The sequence below is a fragment of the Mytilus trossulus genome, unplaced genomic scaffold (genome assembly GCF_036588685.1).
Source record: "Mytilus trossulus isolate FHL-02 unplaced genomic scaffold, PNRI_Mtr1.1.1.hap1 h1tg000244l__unscaffolded, whole genome shotgun sequence".
NCBI lineage: Eukaryota > Metazoa > Mollusca > Bivalvia > Mytilida > Mytilidae > Mytilus > Mytilus trossulus.
The window spans coordinates 584033-604896 of record NW_026963317.1 but is presented as its reverse complement, the minus strand read 5'-3'; the positions used below and the strand labels follow the sequence as shown (position 1 = coordinate 604896).

The 20864-nt window shown below is 31.0% G+C and overlaps 1 protein-coding gene across 2 annotated transcripts; it reads right to left on the bottom strand.

Moving 5' to 3' along the window:
* Positions 1–457: 457 nt before the first annotated feature.
* Positions 458–19845, bottom strand: LOC134701440 (uncharacterized). 2 transcript variants are annotated; one of them, XM_063562594.1, is made up of 13 exons: positions 19681–19845; positions 18300–18442; positions 17208–17298; positions 16172–16251; positions 15590–15669; positions 14466–14652; positions 13719–13943; positions 12794–12865; positions 12012–12183; positions 11247–11444; positions 8260–8340; positions 6038–7164; positions 458–5328 (listed from the first exon to the last, which is right to left on the bottom strand). In XM_063562594.1, the coding sequence occupies exons 2-13, from the start codon at positions 18390–18392 to the stop codon at positions 4786–4788; spliced, it is 2949 nt and encodes a 982-aa protein (XP_063418664.1). In that variant the 5' UTR covers positions 18393–18442; positions 19681–19845; the 3' UTR covers positions 458–4785. The 2 variants fall into 2 exon arrangements, with proteins under 2 accessions (XP_063418664.1, XP_063418665.1); XM_063562595.1 differs by lacking the exon at positions 19681–19845 and adding an exon at positions 19537–19645.
* Between the last annotated feature and the right edge of the window lie 1019 nt (positions 19846–20864).

Genomic DNA, 20864 nt, shown 5'->3' with positions numbered 1-20864 from the left:
AGACATTTAGCTAGCTATAAAACCAGATTTAGTCTACCTTTTTCTACATAAGAAAATGTCTGTACCAAGTCAGGAATATGACAGTTGTTGTCCATTTTTTTTATGTGTTTCAAGCTTTTGATTTTGCAATTTGATTACGGACTTTCCATTTTGAATTTCCCTCCTAGTTCAGTATTTTTGTGATTTTACTTTGTCCCTAATAGCTGACATAATCACAAACTAATACATGTATACTTGAGGTCAATTGATGTGCAAATGATATTACAACTGCTTATCAAACATTTTTGTCCCAAAAAAAAAGTGGTTCCTCTGAGAACTACCGTATCTCAAATTATACAATGGTGTTGCTGCTGGAACCAGCTCATGTTAGTCTTGCCTTAGCAACTTCATCAAAGAGACAGCAAAGGAGATGGTATAAACTAAATATGTTATTTAATAAATTTGACACAGTAAAAAATAAAGAAATATCAATCTTTATTATTGGATACTATACATATGAAAATATTCAATATAAAATTTAACATGATGAAGATATAAAACTCTACAAATGATATAATGGAATGAACACACAGATCTCTAATATCAACATTGTATACATCACAGAATCAGGGAAAAAAACATGGAACCTCATAATTAGACCAGATAATTCCTACATTGACATCCTTGTATGTCCCATGATTTAAGGAGGTAGACCTAGGTCAAGGGAAATAACTCTTAAAATCATCAGTACATTTATGTCAACCATTTTCTTCAAAATATTCTGAGCTTCTAGGTTACACTGATTATTTCCAATCTGTTTCAGGTAAATGCTTTAAATACATTGATAAGACTTGACTTTTACAAACGTATAACTGACTTCAAGAGTTGTCTCCCTGAACAAAGGTCTACCCCTTAACATGTACATAGATTCTGTCTATGTTTGCCACAGAATTTCACCTCTTGCTCAGACTTTAAGTACAACAGCATTAGTCAAACAAGTGTCACATCTTATTCTGTAATTTCTTAACCTTAACCAGACAATAAATAAACTCATCATAAATAAATTTTCAAAAGTATTCCCTAACTTTTTTTCTATGATGGATGAGAATATAGGAATTATATTTCATGGCCTTTATCAAAATAAGTTCTTTCTTATCATTTCTGTGCACAATTTAACAAGTGCATGTAGCTGTTCTGATTCATTTTCATTCATTGTTTTAACAATCTGATTGTATACAGATCATGTGCCAGCATTTGTTTACAAGAACCTGACAATGTTCTATTTTACTTCCTGTTTTGATAATCATTGTGTCAACAAATGAATACAAGCCTCCACACTTTTGAAGGGTTTAAAAAAACTACTGCAAAGGACCTAAAAAAGGTCTTCAAAACAGGAAGTAAAAAAGAAATCCTTTCTGGTTCTATGCAAGTGAAGGGTAGACACAGGGTCTGTAAATCAATCATTTAGTTTTTTAAAGATTATGTGTATAATAAAATCAGCAAATCACATTTCTGTTAAAAATAAAATATTATAGTTTTTCCTGTGGCATTACAAAAACACTACAACTGATTTTCTTTGAAATTAAAACTTAATGCCTGCTGCCTCAAACCCAGAATATATATTTTGATATATAAAATTGCCAAGAAAATCAATAACCACAGAACCACAATTACATTCCATCTTAGATTTCATTACATTTTATCAGTATATCATATCATTATTCTTATTTCTAGTGGCAATTAAGGGTAATAAAAAAAATAGCACTTACAAAATTGGAAATCATTGGACAAAATATTCTTTAATTATCAGGCTAGGCCTTAAAAAAATAAGAGATTAAATAAAAGATATTTCATATATTTAGAATAGAACAATCAGTGTCTAGGGTTTCCTTCATAATATTATAAGGTCAGAAGGTCAAATGTTTAGTTTTTGTTCTGTTTTGTTCACTGTCAAATAAAGATAATATTATGTTTTCAACAAATTAGGTTCTAATATCATAGTAAATATTTAACACACACTTTATTGGCCAAAATGTATGCAAGAATGTTCTGAGGTACCTTAAACACATTGATCTACACATTACTACTACACCAACCAGGAAGTGAATTACTAAAACACATACAGGCACCATTATCACTAGGATCAACCCTGAGCAACTCTGAATATTTACATAATTATTGCACTAGGCTATAAATATCTCAATGATATGCCTAAATATAGTATTGATACAACCAACCAATAAATGATATGTGTATAACTGTACAATTGACCTACATTACAGATTTAGGTTAAATATCAGTCTTACAATTGACCTACATAACAGATAAAGTGATGTAAGTTAAATATCAATCTTACAGCAGACCTGGGGTCAAATACATTGATAATGAACATAACAATTGCATTTTTCTCTCTGAATGTAGTTAATTACATTAAAATTACATTGTCAATATAATTAATTACATTTCAATAACTTTTTTGGAATAAACAGACAATAAGTTTAAGGTGAAATATCATACCTGATAGCTTTTTTTCACAGCTATTTATATTGATAATGGGCAATTCACTCTTACATTTCCCCTATACTTTCAATATCACATTACAAGACTTGATTCAAGCATCATTTCACACAGATTTACACAATTTCCACCAAAAATTGATATTTAACTCACTAAATCATCTTGTGTGTTATGTATACTATACAAAATGGAAAGATCTTTTGATAACTTATAATTCAAATGTCACAATGCCCAACTATGAATTATACCTTTTATGAAAGGTTTTAGAAATAAATGCATATTGAAGAGGGCCAAAATACCTATGTATCAAATCATTATAATGTAACCTTCTACATTTCTTGGTAAGTATTTCCAAAACATTTTACTGTACATAATATTTAATAGTAGGTATCAACTTATTTTTAGGATGAAAAATAATTTTGGTGTATTGAAATCTGCATAGAGAGGCAATTATTTTTAATAGTTTGTTCATTTTCATAGTGTGACCAAAGCTTTTCTTTCTTTTAAAAAGGTTTTAAAAATAACCTCCTGAAAAATTGGCCATGGTCAGAATGCAATGTTGCAAAATTCTAATTTTCTAGTCAAAATACTATTTATTTATTGATAATGCTTCAATATTCGTTTCTTATGAAATATTAATAGTACTTATGATGTGATAAAATGTACAAGTTATGATTAAAAAAAAGTTGAACATCTGTTATTTAAAATGGAATATAAAAGTATCACAATAGTCAATATTCTGGGATAACTAAATAAAAAGTTAACAAAGTTAAATATATTTCTATCTACAAATGCATATCAATTTATGTATAAATAAAATGTGTTCATCATATCCAGCTAAATATACTGAATCTATGTCATCCCAATACAAAAAAATAATTATCAAGTATTTCAATCGTGGTTGTATAACTGTTGAGAAAAAGATACATGTGCCAGAAAAATATAACAAAAAAAAAAATCCACATTTGAGTGCACATATTTGAGGAAATATTTAAAAAAGTCCCTACAGTAAGGGTAGGACATGAAGCGAAAATCATATTTTACTTGAAAAAAAATTACATGCATGTATATGCATGCTTATGCAGCAGATGCCAGAAAAATAACAAATATAACCCCTCTAACATGAACATGAAACAACTCTTTTCTCCCCATAGAAAGTTATGCAAATATAATTATCTGAATATTTTGAATGAGAAAAGATATAATTTTCAACCAGCTACCATTGACTAGCTAATATACTGATGTCATTATAAAACATTTCTATAATTACTGTACAAAAATGTAGTACTACGTAAGTAGTAATAAGTGCATTCCATACTTGGCACTGAGTAATAAAGAACATTTGTCAATACAATACAAGGTTCGGTTCTTGCTTTATTTGGAGATTATATATAACAGTAAATGTGGTGACTAATAGGAATCACTCACTTAACTCTCCCTACAGCTCGGTTATGGCAATTTATTTTTGTCTTTTTTTGTTAACTTTCTTTAAATATTCAAATACAAATGTATGTTTATAGAGGAAATATCAAATTTTGAAGTAAACGCAATGACTTTTTTTTCTTCTTTTTTTTTAAGTTGCCAAAATAAATTGTTCATGATTATTGTTTTTTATTTACAACAACAATCACCCTAATGTATTTACAGGGATAATTTTCATTATATGATCTATATTATTGATGTGAAGGGAGCATTTATTGTTTAATGCACCAAGTTTACCCAGTTCGTAAATGACAAATATAACATGAAAACATTCACATTTACATGTATGAAGAATAAATCACCTTGTGTATAAAATTTGTTATAACAGAAGCACTATGCAGTAAACTATTATGAATATTTTGCATTTTATTTATAAATTTAATCTAAAATGGTGGAAAAATATATTTTCTAATGCTAAACCTGAAACACCTATTCAACAACAAAAATTTGGCAGTAATAGGAAAAACATGTCTCTTGGAGACGCACTCATTCATTTCATTTCTTATAAATATATTGTCTTTGAGACCATACAACCACATGTTTTCTTTGAGACCCATAAATTTGTGTTTTCTCTTTGAGACCACACAACTTTATAGTCTTTTCTAAAATCATGCAACCATATGTTCTCGTTTAGGCCATGCAACCTTGTTCTCTTTGAGACCATACAAACATATGTTCTCTTTGAGACCACATACAACCATACCATTTGCATAGAAATTATTTATTGACCTTTAGATAATGCTACGAGCCACTCAGATAAAGACAGCCCAAGTTGATTTGAAACCATGCCTTTTAAATGTTAGTTGGTCATGCAATACCAATGGTTTCTTGGAGTCCACTTTGAGAATTAATGCCCCTAGCTGGTGGTTGCACTATATGAGAGTATTCTGATGAATATTGGTCACTGTATGAAATGGTATTGGTCCATGAGGGCGAGGCTAGCAAATGTCCGAGATTTTGAGGAACACTTCGATGACTCTCTTCTAATGTCTGACCATTCATGGCTGTTATTTGGGCATCTAGATCAAAGTTTTCACTGTGCCAACTGAATGGTCTCTGTGACATACTCGGTGGTCCTTGTCCACTGGGGTAAACAGCTGAGAGACGACGGGGATCAAAATCATGTGATATCCGTGATATTCTAGAGTCAGTGGAACGAATCGTTGAATTTTCGTACGATTCCACACTCCCATCCATTGGCTGTGTTATTGGCATGTATAGAGATTTGTCATTACACAGGCCATACATGAGAGGTAAAGATAACGCATGTGTATCAGCTTTTATTGTCTCCAGCTCAGGATGCAGAGTTTCACCAGAGTTCAATTCTGTCGTAGATGTGCTCAGAGTTGGCTGAAATAAAATAAAATTCATGAATTACATTATTACAGCAAGAACCTATGCATACATCTGAATGCTGAAAATTGCTTACCAATAAATAAACTGAATAAAAGTGTTCTTTTTCTGATTAAGGTGAAGAATCATATTTTGACGAGGCCTAAATTAAAGAATTGTTTTTTCCCCAATCCTGACCCTGCCAAGCAAGGTGTAGGTAGGAAGGTGGGCAATAATTTTATTTTTCCCAAAAAGCTTGAACAATATCGGACGATGCGACAAGCTTAAATAATCAGTTATGATAATTATAGTTTATGAGTAGCACTGTTTTTGCAGGGCCTATTGGGTTTTGGGAAACAATGAATATTTTATTTTAGTTTTCTCTTTTTTAATAGGGGACTATGGAATAGGGGTTTTGCTCTTTGTTGAAGGCTGTATGGTGACCTATAGCTGCTTATATCAACTGCAATTTGACTATAGTTTTGATAGTTGTCTCATTGGTAGATATACCACATCTCATTAGTTTAATGTCCTTATGTATAAAAGGAATACCATTCCTACTGAAAAAACATTTTGTTTCTCCTTTGGTATCTTCAGACTCTTGTTTCATGTTACATGTATGTGTATAAAAATGTTTTAAATAGGTTTAAAGTGAGGCTAAAGTTAATATTTACATCGAATGTCAAATTTAAATCACAAAAGTTAAGAATGAAAGAATTATTTTTACCTTTTTCTCTTCGTTATCTGATGGTTCTGTTGGTAATTTATCTAATGATGTATTACTATTACAAGAATGTTTTGAATCATTTAAATGCTCTGACATATCTGCAAACATTGGTGGTGGTGCTAACACTTCATGTTCCTGTAACGTCCGTTTTGTTTCCGTGTATGAGGAATTTGACATGTTACTCTGACTAACGTAAGAAGTCATCCCCGGAATCATCATTTCATTAGACACATACATCACACCTTGATTTTCCACAATTTGACCAGTAAAACTCTCCTGGCTATAAAAATGGTTCATGTTTTGTGAACCTGACAAGTCTGTTTCATATCCTTGTTCATGACTATGATGATAAAATTGGTTCATGTTTTGTGAACCCGATAAATCATGATTTGGATAAAATTGGTTCATGTTTTGTGAACCTGATAAATCATGATTATTATGATAAAATTGGTTCATGTTTTGGGAACCCGATAAATCAGGATTATGGTAAAATTGGTTCATGTTTTGTGAACCTGACAATTCATGATATTGATAATACTGTGGATCAATGTTCTGTGAACTAGTCAGTGCCGGATCACAGGCCTGTGCCGCCTGCATCTGTCCATTAAAAGTATTATAATTATTATATGCCGGTAACTGATACATTTGTTTGTTATAATGATAATACGGAGATATGTGATTATCACTTGTATGAATCTGTAACTGTGTCAAGTTACTTTTAAAACTGTCTGCGCGACTCGCGCTTCGACTGACTGGCTGAGATAAGCAAAGTCTCTCATTATGTAGACTGGTCGAAGGAGTATGATTCATGTAAATTGGAACATTCATTTGCTGTGAGCTGTACAATGGCAAAGGCATGGCATTATGTACGGGAAAATGTCCTTGATATCGTCCACTGCTGTTTGGAGAAATATCACGCTCTATAGAATTGCCTGAATAAGATGTTGATAAAGTTCCACTATAAACAGCATGGTGTTGTTGTTGAGATATACTAGCTATTCGATCAGGCGATCTATTCATCTGTCGATTTCCACCTGCAGGTCTACCGACAGAGGAAGACTTGAAAAGTTCTCTTGGTCCAGATTCAGCTCCAGGACTTCTATTCATCTTTGAAGAGGGCATATAGTCTGTTGGTAAATAATAAAATAATAATGTTAGAAAACTATAGAAAATGTTATCTTTACTTTTTTTCATTTTCAGTTATATCTACTTGTCTAGGTTTGTAATTAGGTTTTTGATTTCCTAAATTTTGGCTTTGACCAACACTTAAGGATGTACTTAGGTGAGGTTTTGGAATTTGTCTCAAATGTTCGTACTCCTTAGTGTTTTTGCATACAATACAATGTAAAATATTTTGCCCCATAACCATTTCTTTTTTTCATATAAGACTTAATAGCTCATGAAAGGTCATTTACCAAAATTTAAGAAGATTCTTAATTTTCTATCTTTGTTTTGAGACCTAACAATACCAATGCAAATATAAGGTAAGAGTCCGAGTCAGCCTTTTCCTGCCATATTTTAAATCTGAAATATCTCGAAAAGGAGGTCCACGACCTGTCAATATTTTAAGCTTATTATTATTTAACCTCACCTAAGTACATCCTTAAGGTGGTACTCAACACTTTTACAAAAAATAATTTGGCTTGTTTAATTTTCATGAAATTTTAACAAAGTATTTACTTTGAACCTTTGACAAAATATGAATGTTTCAAAAATTTTGAACCAACTGTTTTATCAGAAAGATTACACTGGTTATAAAAAGGTTGACAACCACAAACTTTGATCATTGAGAAACTTAATATTGCCTTCACAACGCAACATATTTTTTAGCTGATTTTACAGAGTTATCTCCCTGTAGTGTTAAGGTACCAACTTAAGCAATACTTTTTTTATACCTCAAACTTGCTCATTAAGGTTTTCAAAATATATGTTTCAAGGATACAGTTACTGGCTTATTTTTCATAAACTATGTATAAACTATGTTTTGTCAAGATTTGCAGATATCTATCATTTTAAGTTCTTCATAACATTATTGCAGCATTCATGGAAGAAAAGACTCAAGACTTTCTCCGCATCATTGTTGCAGCATCCATGAAAGAAAAGACTCAAGACTGTCATATTTACAACTAGGAATATTTGCATTATATGTTGCATAATTAATACCTTGCAAATAATAGTTTGTTGACAATTCTGAAATAAAGATATCAAATTTAAAAACTTACTTGGTAATGTAGAAAATGCATTGTTTTGACTAGGGTTACCAAACATTGGTGGTGAATCTATCATTATTTCCCTGTTGTGTTCTGAAATAGATATAGCTCATTAAAAAATGTTCAAGAATTAAGTGTACACTATTTCTTTGTGCATCTGTTATTTAATCATTCATATTATAGAAATAAAGTTCTCTTTGTCAGATGTTTTTGGTTTATACCATTTTTAATATACCATATGAAAAAAAAGAACAAAACAGTATTTCAGATTGTCTTGAATTCATAGTGTTGATAGTTGAGAATCACCATGATAAACAAACCACATGTTGATTTTTTCCCATGAAACACGTTTTTAATACCACAAAAAAAAACCTTGTCAAAGTTAGCTACAAGGTGTCTACTAGTCTTCCAAATCTTGCGTATTTTTCTAAAATTGACAAATTTAACAAGTGAAACTGCGAGCTACTGCTCACTGATGATACCCCCGCCGCAAGTGGATAATATAAATAGTGTAAAAATATGCAAGTGTTCGGTAAACAGGATTTGTCGAGTGATGAATCTGAAAACGCATCACACAGTATAGGTGACTTATATAAACCCCAAAACCAAATTTCAGAAATCCTTGATTTGTAGTTCCTGAGAAAAGTGAGACGAAAATTTTCAACTTGGCTATCATGTGTAAAATCATACAAGTGTTCGGTAAACAGGAAGTTGTCAAGTGATCAATCTGAAAACGCATCACACAGTATAGCTGACTTAGATAAACCCTGAAACCAAATTTCAGAAATCCTTGTATTGTAGTTCCTGAGAAAAATGCGACAAAAAATATTCATGGGACGGACTGACTGACGGACGGACTGACAGACGGACAGACAGAGGTAAAACAGTATACCCCCCCCTTTTTTAAAGCGGGGGTATAAAAACATTTTATCCCTGGCTTAGTATATATCTAGGATTTTGATTGGTTAAAGCACGTCGTTACAAAACCCATAGCCCCTGGGTGTTGCTAACCCATATCCCCGGACGTTGCTAACCATTATCATGGGGAACTTCACGCAAGTTTTCCTTAGTTCCATGATGGCTACTTGTGAAATATTGAATTCTGTAGATTATCCATGATGTTTGTAATTAAATATTTAATTCATTAACGATTTTGTCCTATTATGCCGATCTTTTACACTCGTTTCATTAAATGCATCACTTGATCGCCACATTTTCAAGGAATTGGGACTACTGACCTAGCTATGCAAATTACCCACGTTGACGTCACACCATCTTTGGCGTAACGCTCACAACATTGAGCGCCAAATTTGACTCAATCCAGTTTCTCTGTCTCCGTATTAAAAACGTCTTATATTTGACTACCTGTAGGGTTCTATCAAAGGTAGTACCCTACACCCCGTAAAAAATATGTAAAATTTCCAAATTTCAATAAAACTTTTTTAGATAATGAAAAAAACGTTGTTTTTGCGTTACACTTTGTACTCGAATTTCCTTAAAACTCGCCCGATTCGGACTAAGACAGGGGATAAATTCGTTATCTACGTTCATATGCGTAGATATGGATATTTTAACACCCTTCAGTACCCTGTACACCCTTCGGCTCCGCCTCATGGTGTACTGGGGTACTTCAGGGTGTTAAAATATCCATATCTACGGATATGAACGTAGATAACTTATAATCTATTGAGTGTGGAAAATATTGAGCCCTGCTCATTGCAGTGATAGAATGTACAGTCAAACTGTATACTGTAGATTCATTTATTTTCTTGGGTATCACTTTTGGTGGATTGCTGAAAACTTGCATTTTCATGGATACTGTGAAAGTACTTTTATTCGTGGGGTACCAATTTTCATGGATGACTTTATCCACGAATTTAAGTGTCCATCGAAATAAAACAACCATAGTCCACATCCAGACATGGAAAGATCCCCATCGGTAGATTTGACTACTAATATTATGTACAGAATACATTGATTAACACCAAATCTGAGAATACTTTAATAGCAGTCACAGAACTGCAACTGCATGCATGATTATACCCATTTAATCTTTAATAACCTAACTATTGATCTTTTAATTCTCATAAAACATATTTTTAATTGATAAAAGTCAGATTTCCGGTATTGATATGCTAGTATGATAAAGTGTTCATTTTATATCCTCATAGTTCTCATACATATATGGGAAATTATTCAAATAATAATTTCATGCTGGGCTTGATTTTGGTAAGAATTATTTGACAATTCAAGATACGTTTATAGCATTTGTTTATGTTACTGTTTTCTTTAGGTGGCATGTTTATCGCCTAATTAACACCTTTGATGGACTTTATTCTGTTGATCACTTTATCATGGGTTAATTAGTGTATTCACTACGTTTACATGGGTCAATGTTTACTTTGCAATTTCCTTCAATCCAGACTATTTGAAACCTTCGCTTCTAAAGGATTTTTTTATTTTTATTATTTATTTAGAAAACAAAAATCCACGAATTAAAAAACCCACGAACATGTTAATATTGCTCAAACCACGAAAATTGATACCCACGAATTAAAGTACTTTCACAGTATTTCATTTCATGATTTTGCCAATCTCTGTATACAAAGCCTATTGAAAATATGGTATTCATTGAATTTCATTGTACATTTGAATTTGTGGTTCATCTGTACCACTAAAACCCATGAAAATTGGTATCCAACAAATAATAATTATGAATCCACGGTATAAGAAAAGAGTGGCCTGGCAAGTCAGGATTTTGACTCATAAAGGCGACCTTTATTTACATGCAGTCTTTACTCTTAGCCACTAGACCTCCAGCCCTGGCTTGTAATATTGCTTTTGGAGTGGTAAAATTCTCTACAAGCCAACAAAATCAAACAAAATTTTCCATAAAATTGAACTTGATGCTTGTGGATTCAAATGTTTATCATGAAGATTGTACACATAGTATGTTTGACTGTATATTTAACCATATAATTTCAATAAATTCCCAGTACCTTCATCCTCAAAGCTGATTGTCATTTTGTCACTGGCTATACCCGATGTTGTATTAGAACTGGCATTGCTGACAACTGAATATCTCACATTTAATACAGATTTTGTACTAGGTGATAAACTTCCCCTAAATGATCCTCCATGTGCCTTAAAGTCTTTAGGGTCACTATAAATGTACAATTCTCTGTATCTTTTTTTATCTGAAAAACACAAATATAACTTATGCATTGCAATCAATCATTTTCAATGGTCAATAAAGGTCAAACTTGCCAGTCATATGACATTCAAATAACTGAAATGAAATTAAAATTTCTGTCAAATTGAATTGGAATATTTACAGAGATCTGACTTTTTCAACTTTATTTTCATTCTAATAAGTTTTACCATTCAAGGAAGAATAACTCAATTTATAAACTTCTTATTTACAGATAAGAATCAATGATTATCATTAAAGATGATCAAAATTTATTTCTGTGTGTAGGTTATGAAAATCTTAATATTCTTAAATACACCAATACTTAGGTGTATACTGTCATCAGTGGGAGTCTGCAAAAATTCTATAGAGTTCCATGCTTTGAATTGAATGTGCCATTTCTTTTCTTTATCGTAAATTTTACACAGACACAAAACCTTAAAAAAATTAGGTAATTTTTGTGTCAACATTTTTCAGAATCTGAGGTGAAATTTGGGAGGAGAGATGAATGTCTTTGCTTGACAAATTCCAGCTTACTTACAGTGTATTTAAAAATATAAACAAAGCTATTTACCTTGTTCCTCCAAATGTCTTATTTCCATCAGTTTAGGATGTATTGCTAGCTGGAACATGTGTGTTTGTTTACATAATTGTAATAAGTATTTTGATTTGGTATCACAGTCTGTATAATAAGCAAATTTCCTCCCTTCAGGTGCACCAGCAGCTCGGATCTCAAATTTCTTTTTCTACAAATAAATATAAATACAAAATATTAGTAAACAGGACAGATATTCCACATATTAAATTTATTACTAAAAGTATTTAACATTCTTTGAAGAAAATATTAAATGAAGAATTCAAATTCAAATTTAAGTTCCTTTCCTAATTGTCTTATACCATGTTTTTGCCTAAATTTTCTGCAGATTGTGTGTTTATTGTGGTACCCAACACTTCCACTAAAATCAATTTGGCTTGTTTAATTTTCATAAAAATTTGTCAAAATATTTACTTTGACCCTTCAACCAAAATATACAAATTTAATTTTTTTTGAACCAACCGTTTTGTCAGAAAAAATATACTGCTTATTTAGCAGTTTGACAAACACCAATTTTGATCATTGAGAAACTTAATATTCCTTTTACAACACAACATAATTAAAACATTTAGCTGACTTTACAGAGTTATCTCCTTGTAAAATTAGGTACCACCTTAGTTATCACAAAACCTGCACTAATAAGGATGATTTGAGATGCTTTAGGTGAAAAATTGATCAGATCACTACTTGTTAGAATAAAATACAAGAAAAATATTATTTTATAATAATGTCCTGTTATAGTCACAATACTGATAACATACTTCAAAGAATAATTTTCCAATATCTGGCCACAGGAATGTTGATATCAAATTCTTCAGGCTTTCGTCTACCTCCTGTTAAATAAAAAACAATTTTTACAAAACTTGTTTTGACTATTTTATAACATAAATTTGTATGTATGTATCTGTTTGTATATATCCGTTATTATTCTGTATGTTCTGTTAAATTTTTTCACAAGTTGGTAAAACAGGTGTCTGATTTATTTCAAACAATCCCCTATTCATAATATAAAGAATTATCTTGTTTACACACCAAATAAACATAATGTTAGTTTTCTCAATTGAATTGCTTCACATGTTTCATGTCAGGGCCATTCAAAGTATGGGTTTTTCTCTTTGTTGAAGGTTGTAAGAAGGTTGTATGGTTGCCTATAATTGCTTACATCCAATTCATTTCAACTTTGATGGATAAATGTCTCATTGGCATCCATTCAACATCTCCATTTATATTTCATATTTTGCCAACTGTTATATATCCATTATTTTTACAGAGTTTGTCAATCATAAAGTTTAAGTGTATACATTTGACAATTTTAATGCAGAGTGCTTTTGGATTCTTAAAATGTGTATTATTCATGTAATTTTTATTTTTTCCTGGTTTTAAGTATCCCTTTGCAGTTTTTCACAATTTTTTGAACAGATGGAAAGTTAATGTTTTAGTCTAGAACTAAATTTCCTTTTTCAACATACAGACATATTATATTAACGCCATAATTAGTATGGCGTTCATTATCACTGAACTAGTTTATATTTGTTTAGGGGCCAGCTGAAGGACACCTCCGGGTGCAGGAATTTCTCGTTACATTGAAGTCCTGTTAGTGACCTTCTGCAGTTGTTTTTTCTATGGTCGGGTTGTTGTCTCTTTGATACATTCCCCTTTATCATTCTCAATTTTATATTATATTACCTCATATATTTCTATTCCTTTTGCACAAATTCCAAGCCATGCATTCCAATTTTTATCTGTTTTTCTTTTCTTTAATCGATAAAAATGCAAGTTATATGCAGCTGGTGATATGGATGCCTCTCTGATAAATTTGAACTCTGCCTCAGACTTGCTAAGGTTATGCAGATCTTGATGTATCAATGGAGTATTCTTACAGATATAGTCTTTCCCTCTCTTGTTACAGATCTTTAATACATAGAATGTACAATAAGAATACATCTTAAATGATTCATTATATATTAATATACAGTGAAAAAAACCATTTGTGCTTTCAATCATAATAATTCTAATTAAAACATCTTTGAATTATCTCCCCTAATTTCATTTTTTTTTAAAATATTAGATCTGTTTGAATTTTAAGCATAATTTAGATATATGAAAAACTAAAACTTGATTGATCATATTAATAATATCTGTATTTATTTCACAACAGAGAAAAAAATTGTTAATTAAAAATTAAAGCTGAAATGGTTGTTTTGGCGACATCCAGAATAACAGAATTTTACTAAAAGTAAGAAATTGAATGATACCTATTTTCAAGCAATAAGAAATTGAATGATACCTATTTTCAAGCAAGAAGAAATTGAATGTTACCTTTTTTCAAGTAATAAGAAATTGGATGATACCTATTTTCAAGCAATAATATAGTGTCCTTTAGTTAAATAAAGCACCATATACAAACGAAATGTTTCATAAGCAACAATTTACCCATGCAGGAAAATATTCTCTGGGATCAAAGTACTGGCCACTATGTTTAGATTTGATATAGTTCCCACTATCAGCTTGGAGGGCATATGAGACCAGCTGGAAACATTTCTCCTCCGTAGAAACATGTCCATAATTGTGTATGTTGTCTTTCAGCTGAAGAAAGTATAGGTGTCGAGTCACCTTCTCCCTATAAAATTAAATTCATACAAAATAAATAAAGAATGAACCTTTCTCCCTACAAAATTAAATTCATACAAAATAAATACAGAATGAATATAATATTCAGATTTCTCAACAAACTAACCGCTCTCAAGACTAAAGAATGATGAAAGATGACTGTTTAACATCTAGTGCCAATTCAAATGCATTTTAAGAATGAGAACATGCTAATGAGATAGGAATATTAAGCTTGTATTATTTATTTTTTTACATAAATAAGGCCGTTAGTTTACTCATTTGATTTGTTTTATAGTGTCTTATTGGGGCCTTTTATAGCTAACAATGCGGTGTGGGCTTTTCTTGTTGTTGAAGGCCTTACGGTGACCTATAGTTGTTAATGTCTGTGTCATTTTGGTCTTTTATGGATAGTTGTCTCAATGGCAATCATACCACATCTTCTTTTTTATACTGTACTAAATCAACAAGCTGTCCGAGCCGACAAGCCTTTGCTCTTACACCTAAATGTTGAGTGCTAAGTAATGAAGCAACAAATACAAATTTCAATGTTTTTGATTGACTAGGCCAAGGGTCAGTAATCAACATCCAACTGGAGGCATCAATACTATAATGAGATTTATATAAATACCGCTTTTCATGAATGTAACTAGACAACGTAATCAAAAGCTGGAGAGATCTACTGTTTTAACTGTAATTATATGTATCGCACATTGGCCTATAATGGTTTACCTTTTTTTTAAATTGTTATTTGGATGGAGAGTTGTCTCATTGGCACTCACACCACATCTTCCTATATCTATATATATATATTTTACCTTATAGTAAGTTACTTTAATCCATTTTATTCATTTTTATACATCTTATCCCACTGTCACATTAAGAGTAAATGTCATTTTTTTTTAGACAAAAGCAATTAAGCTGTTAAGTTTTATTATCTAAAATCTTACCTCAATAAGACAATCTGGTCGACATAAAACTGAACACGAAAGTAGAGAGAAACTAGTGGCTGGCCATCGGTATCTAAACCCTGTAAATATACACATGATTAAAATTATTTTCAAATAATATTATAATATTGCATATTACAGTTTTTTTTAAAAATTAATTTGTAGAAACTACTCGGTCACAGATCTCTGTTTAAGATACAAGTCAATTATAAACAAAGATATAAACTTGAGTTATCTTATTTCAATAATATAATAAACAAGTTTTTCATGAATTAATAACCTTTATTGAAATTTAAATCAATCTTCTTGAAAAGTGATTGTTTGAAGGTTTTGATCACCAACATTTTGCAAAGGACCAACCAAATGATGGCATTTTGAAATAAAAATAATAGTAAAGACCATAAGAGTTTCTGATAAGGATTACAAGATATTTAAAATTAACACTGTTTTAAACCCTATTCCGCTTATGGTTAATTATTTAAACATTCTTTAAACTTTCTTTAAAGCAAAACAAATAAAGTAAATAACTAACAAATCTTATTTTTTTAAAAGTTCTAAACACGGTTATATACATGTATGTACCTCTGAGGTTCCAGATTTCCAGCTCTTTGGAGCAAACTTGTGAATTTTTTCTTCTAAAGGAAGAAAGTGATATTCTCCTTCTGAAAATAAAATAAAAACTTTTTATACAACTGCATAAACAGATAGGAACTAAGATGGAAATATCCAACGTAATTACTTACTGGTGTGTAGATCTTGAGAGAACTTGTCATATTTGTGTGAAATATTTTGTCCTTTAATTCATTGAGCAAAGGAGACTCAAATTTTACCTGTCCTTGAATAATTGAAAAAAAAAAAGGTCTTCGAAGGATTATGTAAAAGTATGAATTATCTCCCCTTTTAATTTTTGCTTTCCTTTACCTGATTAAGTTTCCTTTTAACTTTTTTATTTATCTAATTCTATTTATCATCGAATTAAACCAGTGCATAAAAATAATTTATGTAAGCCTACAATCTTGCATGTCAACACATTCTGACAGGAAAGAAATGATGTTTTCTGTTACCTGTATTGCTGGTAATTTTTTCGGCCTATACTATAAGTTATATGGTTCGCTACTGACCCCCTACAGATCCATAGAGGGTTAGTAAAATGCACAGGGGGTGTACTTGCTTACGGTTAACAGGCAAGTTATGTTTCATAGGTTTTTCAATGAATTGATATGTTTGAATGCAGTGGTATTTTTACATCTCATTATTTATATGGTTTTCTGTAAGCATACACATTTCTATATTGTAATTTTTCATTAGTGTAAATTAAGAATTTATTGCTATATCTTGATTGTGAATAATATGACTGGGTGAATATCACCTAAACATGAACTTACATTCTAATATCTGATGCATGTATCTGTATGTAGTTTTTCCTGTTTATATATCGCAATATGAAATCTCATAACTTTGGAGTTCAGTTTTTTTGTGTTTTTACTTCTCATAATTTTGGGACATTATAAAAAAAAAATAATATTAAAAGCATGCAGTAATTATTCAATTTACAGTATCTAACAAAAGTTTTGTCAGAATTATCTAACTTGAGATAAAGATATGATTATATACCCACCTTTTTTCTGTGACAGTCCGAAATATTCAGTCTCTCTTAAACTAAGTTGAGTGGCTATCTGATTAAAAACATCATGAAATTTTGATTTGACCTGCAAAGATAAAAAATTTAAAATATCAATTGAAATCAAATGCATTATAACTTCATAAAACTTTGGACATATAACATGGTTGAAGAAATTATTTGGTCAATGATTCTTTAAGAGCTATGTACATTTTGAAGTGCCAATAACAACTATGAGTGCAGAATTTTTAAGAATGCTGTTTTCCCTGTTCCACTTTTAATTATTATTGTAGCTATAAAGCATAATATTTTAATAGTATCCTTTTTGTGATTTCCAAAATTTACGAGAAAGAAAGCACGGGAGGGTTGCTGTCCCAGGCTCCCAGCAAACATGTTTAACCCCTCAACATTCCTTTTGAAGTCAGGAGCCTACAGTTCAATTGTCGTCATTAGCTCATGTGTCATATTAATTTTTTTCGTTGTTTGTTTTGTTATAAATACGACTTTTATTTTCTTGTTTCAATTGTGTTTCACATTTTTCATGTCATGCATGTTGGTGTATTATATTTATACATTTGTAGCTTGCTGTATACGATAAGGGTTTTGCTCATTGTAAAAGGATGATCTGTAGGTGCTAGCTTCTTAGTGCATCTTTAGGTCTCTGGAAGTTGAGAGAGTTGTCTCATTGGCAATCATATCGCATTAAAAATATTTTTGTCCATTTTTCGAATGAGCGAAATTATAAATGAATGAGATTTCTGGATTGAAATTACTTCATTTGAATTTATCAGGTTAGGAATCTGATGTACAGTAGTTGTCCTTTGTTTTTGTCATTTATACGTGTTTCTCGTTTTTATAAATATAGATTAGACCTTTGGTTTTCCCATTTGAATGGTTTTACAATAGTAATTTTGGGGCCCTTTCTAGCTTGTTGTTTGGTGTGAGCCAAGGCTCTGTGTTGAAGGCCGTACATTGACCTATATGGTTTACTTTTCTAAATTGTTATTTGGATTGAGAGTTGTCTAATTGGCACTCACACCACATCTTCTTATTTATATTCACAGAATCACATATATCAGAACTACTCACATCTACATTTATTAAACATTGTGTACCATCCAGTAATATTACATTTACAACTTTTCTCTTTTTCCCGGCATGATGCAACATTAATGAGGACATAATGTTTATAAACTCTTGTTATATTCCATGAACTTCAGATCTAGGTATATCTGAAAAAGAAACAGGAATCTGCTAAAATCATAGAATAGGCTGTTAACTTTTAGGAAGAATTGTATACTGTACATAATATTTATTACTACAATGTAGTTTTATCTTGACAGTAGTTTTGTTTGACAATCTATTAATCTGTTTACAAAGTTTAAATTACATTACTGCATCAAATATATGTTCAATACCAAGTATGGAAAATTGATTAAAAATAGAAAAATATCTCTCATTTGAGAAAGAGCATTTTTTATCTTGTGCACATGTACATGTACATGTTCTCAGCCTCATTTTATTCACCATGATTAACAGAAGATACGAGTACTCCAAAACTGATGGTCTCTAGAAATAGAAACTTTCACATATTTCAGGAATACGCCCATTCCAATTACAATTACTAATATATAAATTTCCTAAAATGTCTGACACACACAATCATTTTTCAAATGTTTTACAATGTACATGTCAGAGCTGAGCAAAGTAATCAACATCAATCAAAGTAAACAAAGTCTCAGATTAGAATTTTAATAAATGTGCCAATCGGTAAAAACTAATACTATCATGAGCATGTACACAGATAAACTATATGTTGTGTACATGATCAGATCGTAAACATCAATGAACATGTTAAAATTGGCCATTGTACAAGTATCTCTAGATTTAATTGTCACATTTTGTCAAGACAACACCTTGAAAACTTGCATTTCCCAATGGGTCTGTGTTTGTTTTTACCGTTACCTGCAGTTGCTTACAGCCACCTCCTTTGGAATCCAGTGGATAGAATGTAACATAATTTTGCAATCATACCACATCTTCTTACTTTCAGAAAGCATAATCTTAACTCAGAAAGAAGGAACACCATAACTCAGCTAACTAATTATATATATATATATAAGGAGGTACAATCCCAAGCTCTTACATTACAGTAACCAAAATGTAATTTTCAAAGGCCCATCCTTGTAAATTATGGTACAGGCATCTAAAATATTTGTAACCGACAACAGAATGGCATGTTTTAAAAATCATTAATCATATTTTTTCATAAAAGAATAATAACATTAAATAGAAATGTTAACATTCTTGACATTTCAAGCCTTACTTTCAACAGTATGTTCATAAAAAGACAGCATAGCTGCGTAGGTTACTCAAGCGATGAAAATTTACGGTGCTCCGGGCTACGAGAATATGCCGCTCATTTAAAACACAACAAGAAAAGGAATTGCTGCTGTAAAAAGTTATTTACCTTGTGCAAAATTAAAATATCGGGATGATATAACGACATCACGCTATGAAATTGCCATTAAATGATCTAATGAGTTATTATTCAACAAAAATTCCGCACATTCCAATCTTCTTTGTGGATTTACACCATTAGTAGGACACCTGTGCCTCGATTTCAAAACAAAAATAATCTCTAAAATATAAAATAGATTTAATAAATATTAATATGCATTTATAGAATACATGCCAAAACATATATGATCAAAGAACACTTTAATTATTAACTTTATTCCTTACATAAATATTTGAGTTTGGAGACTACACAAATACAAATCTCCCCAATGACCACAAAACATAGAAGCACGACTAGCAGGTATGTAACTTTTTTTAAAACTTTACCAGTTTACATAAAATATGTGTTAAATGAATATATAAATGAAAACAATAGAAAAATGGGAAGAACCAAAATTCAATTATGAAGAAATCTTTAATATTATCATAAATAAACCCCAAAACACAACAAAACATTTACCAAAATAGAGAAAGTCAAACAAAAACAACCAAACAAATTATATGACAACTGAGACTACTAGTCTCAGATGACAATAACCAAATTGAAAAATGATGAAAGACAAACATACAACAATAACAGGTATCTAATCAACACTTAAACTGAGCAAAATTAATCTAGCTAACACATGGAAGGGAACTTAGGTGCTCTAGAAGGGTACAATCTTTCTGCTCCCTAATGTGGCACCCATCTTGATGCTGAATCATAGTATTAAAAATCTAGTATAAGTCAATTTAGGTAATGCATATATCTAGAAAAAAACATGATTTTAAACATGCCAGTAGTTATAAATAAACAAACAAACAAATATTCTAGTCTTGTTATGTTTGGCAGGCATGTTTTTCAACAGACTGAGGGCATTCCAATGGGAACCAATTGTGCCCCTCTTCTTGCCGACTTGTTTCTTAATTATTATGAGGCTGACTTTGTACAGGAACTTCTTAGGAAGAAAGATAAGAAGTTAGCAATATCCTTTAACTTTACTTTTTGCTATATAAATGATGTTCTATCACTGATCATCACTAAATAATTCTAAATTAAGAGACTATATGTTGAAGGAATCTATACCATCCAAACAAGAGATAAAGGATACAACAGATACAGTTTAAGTCTACCTCATATCTTGACCATGTTGA

Bases quoted from the DNA above. Each gene is read 5' to 3' on its own strand.
- LOC134701440 (XM_063562594.1), bottom strand. From the start codon at position 18,392: ATGTCCTCATTAATGTTGCATCATGCCGGGAAAAAGAGAAAAGTTGTA. The intron at 15,670-16,171 runs GTACATACATGT...GTATATTTACAG, and splicing joins GGAAATCTGGAACCTCAGAG to GGTTTAGATACCGATGGCCA. The intron at 5,329-6,037 runs GTAAAAATAATT...ATTTTATTTCAG, and splicing joins CAGATAACGAAGAGAAAAAG to CCAACTCTGAGCACATCTAC.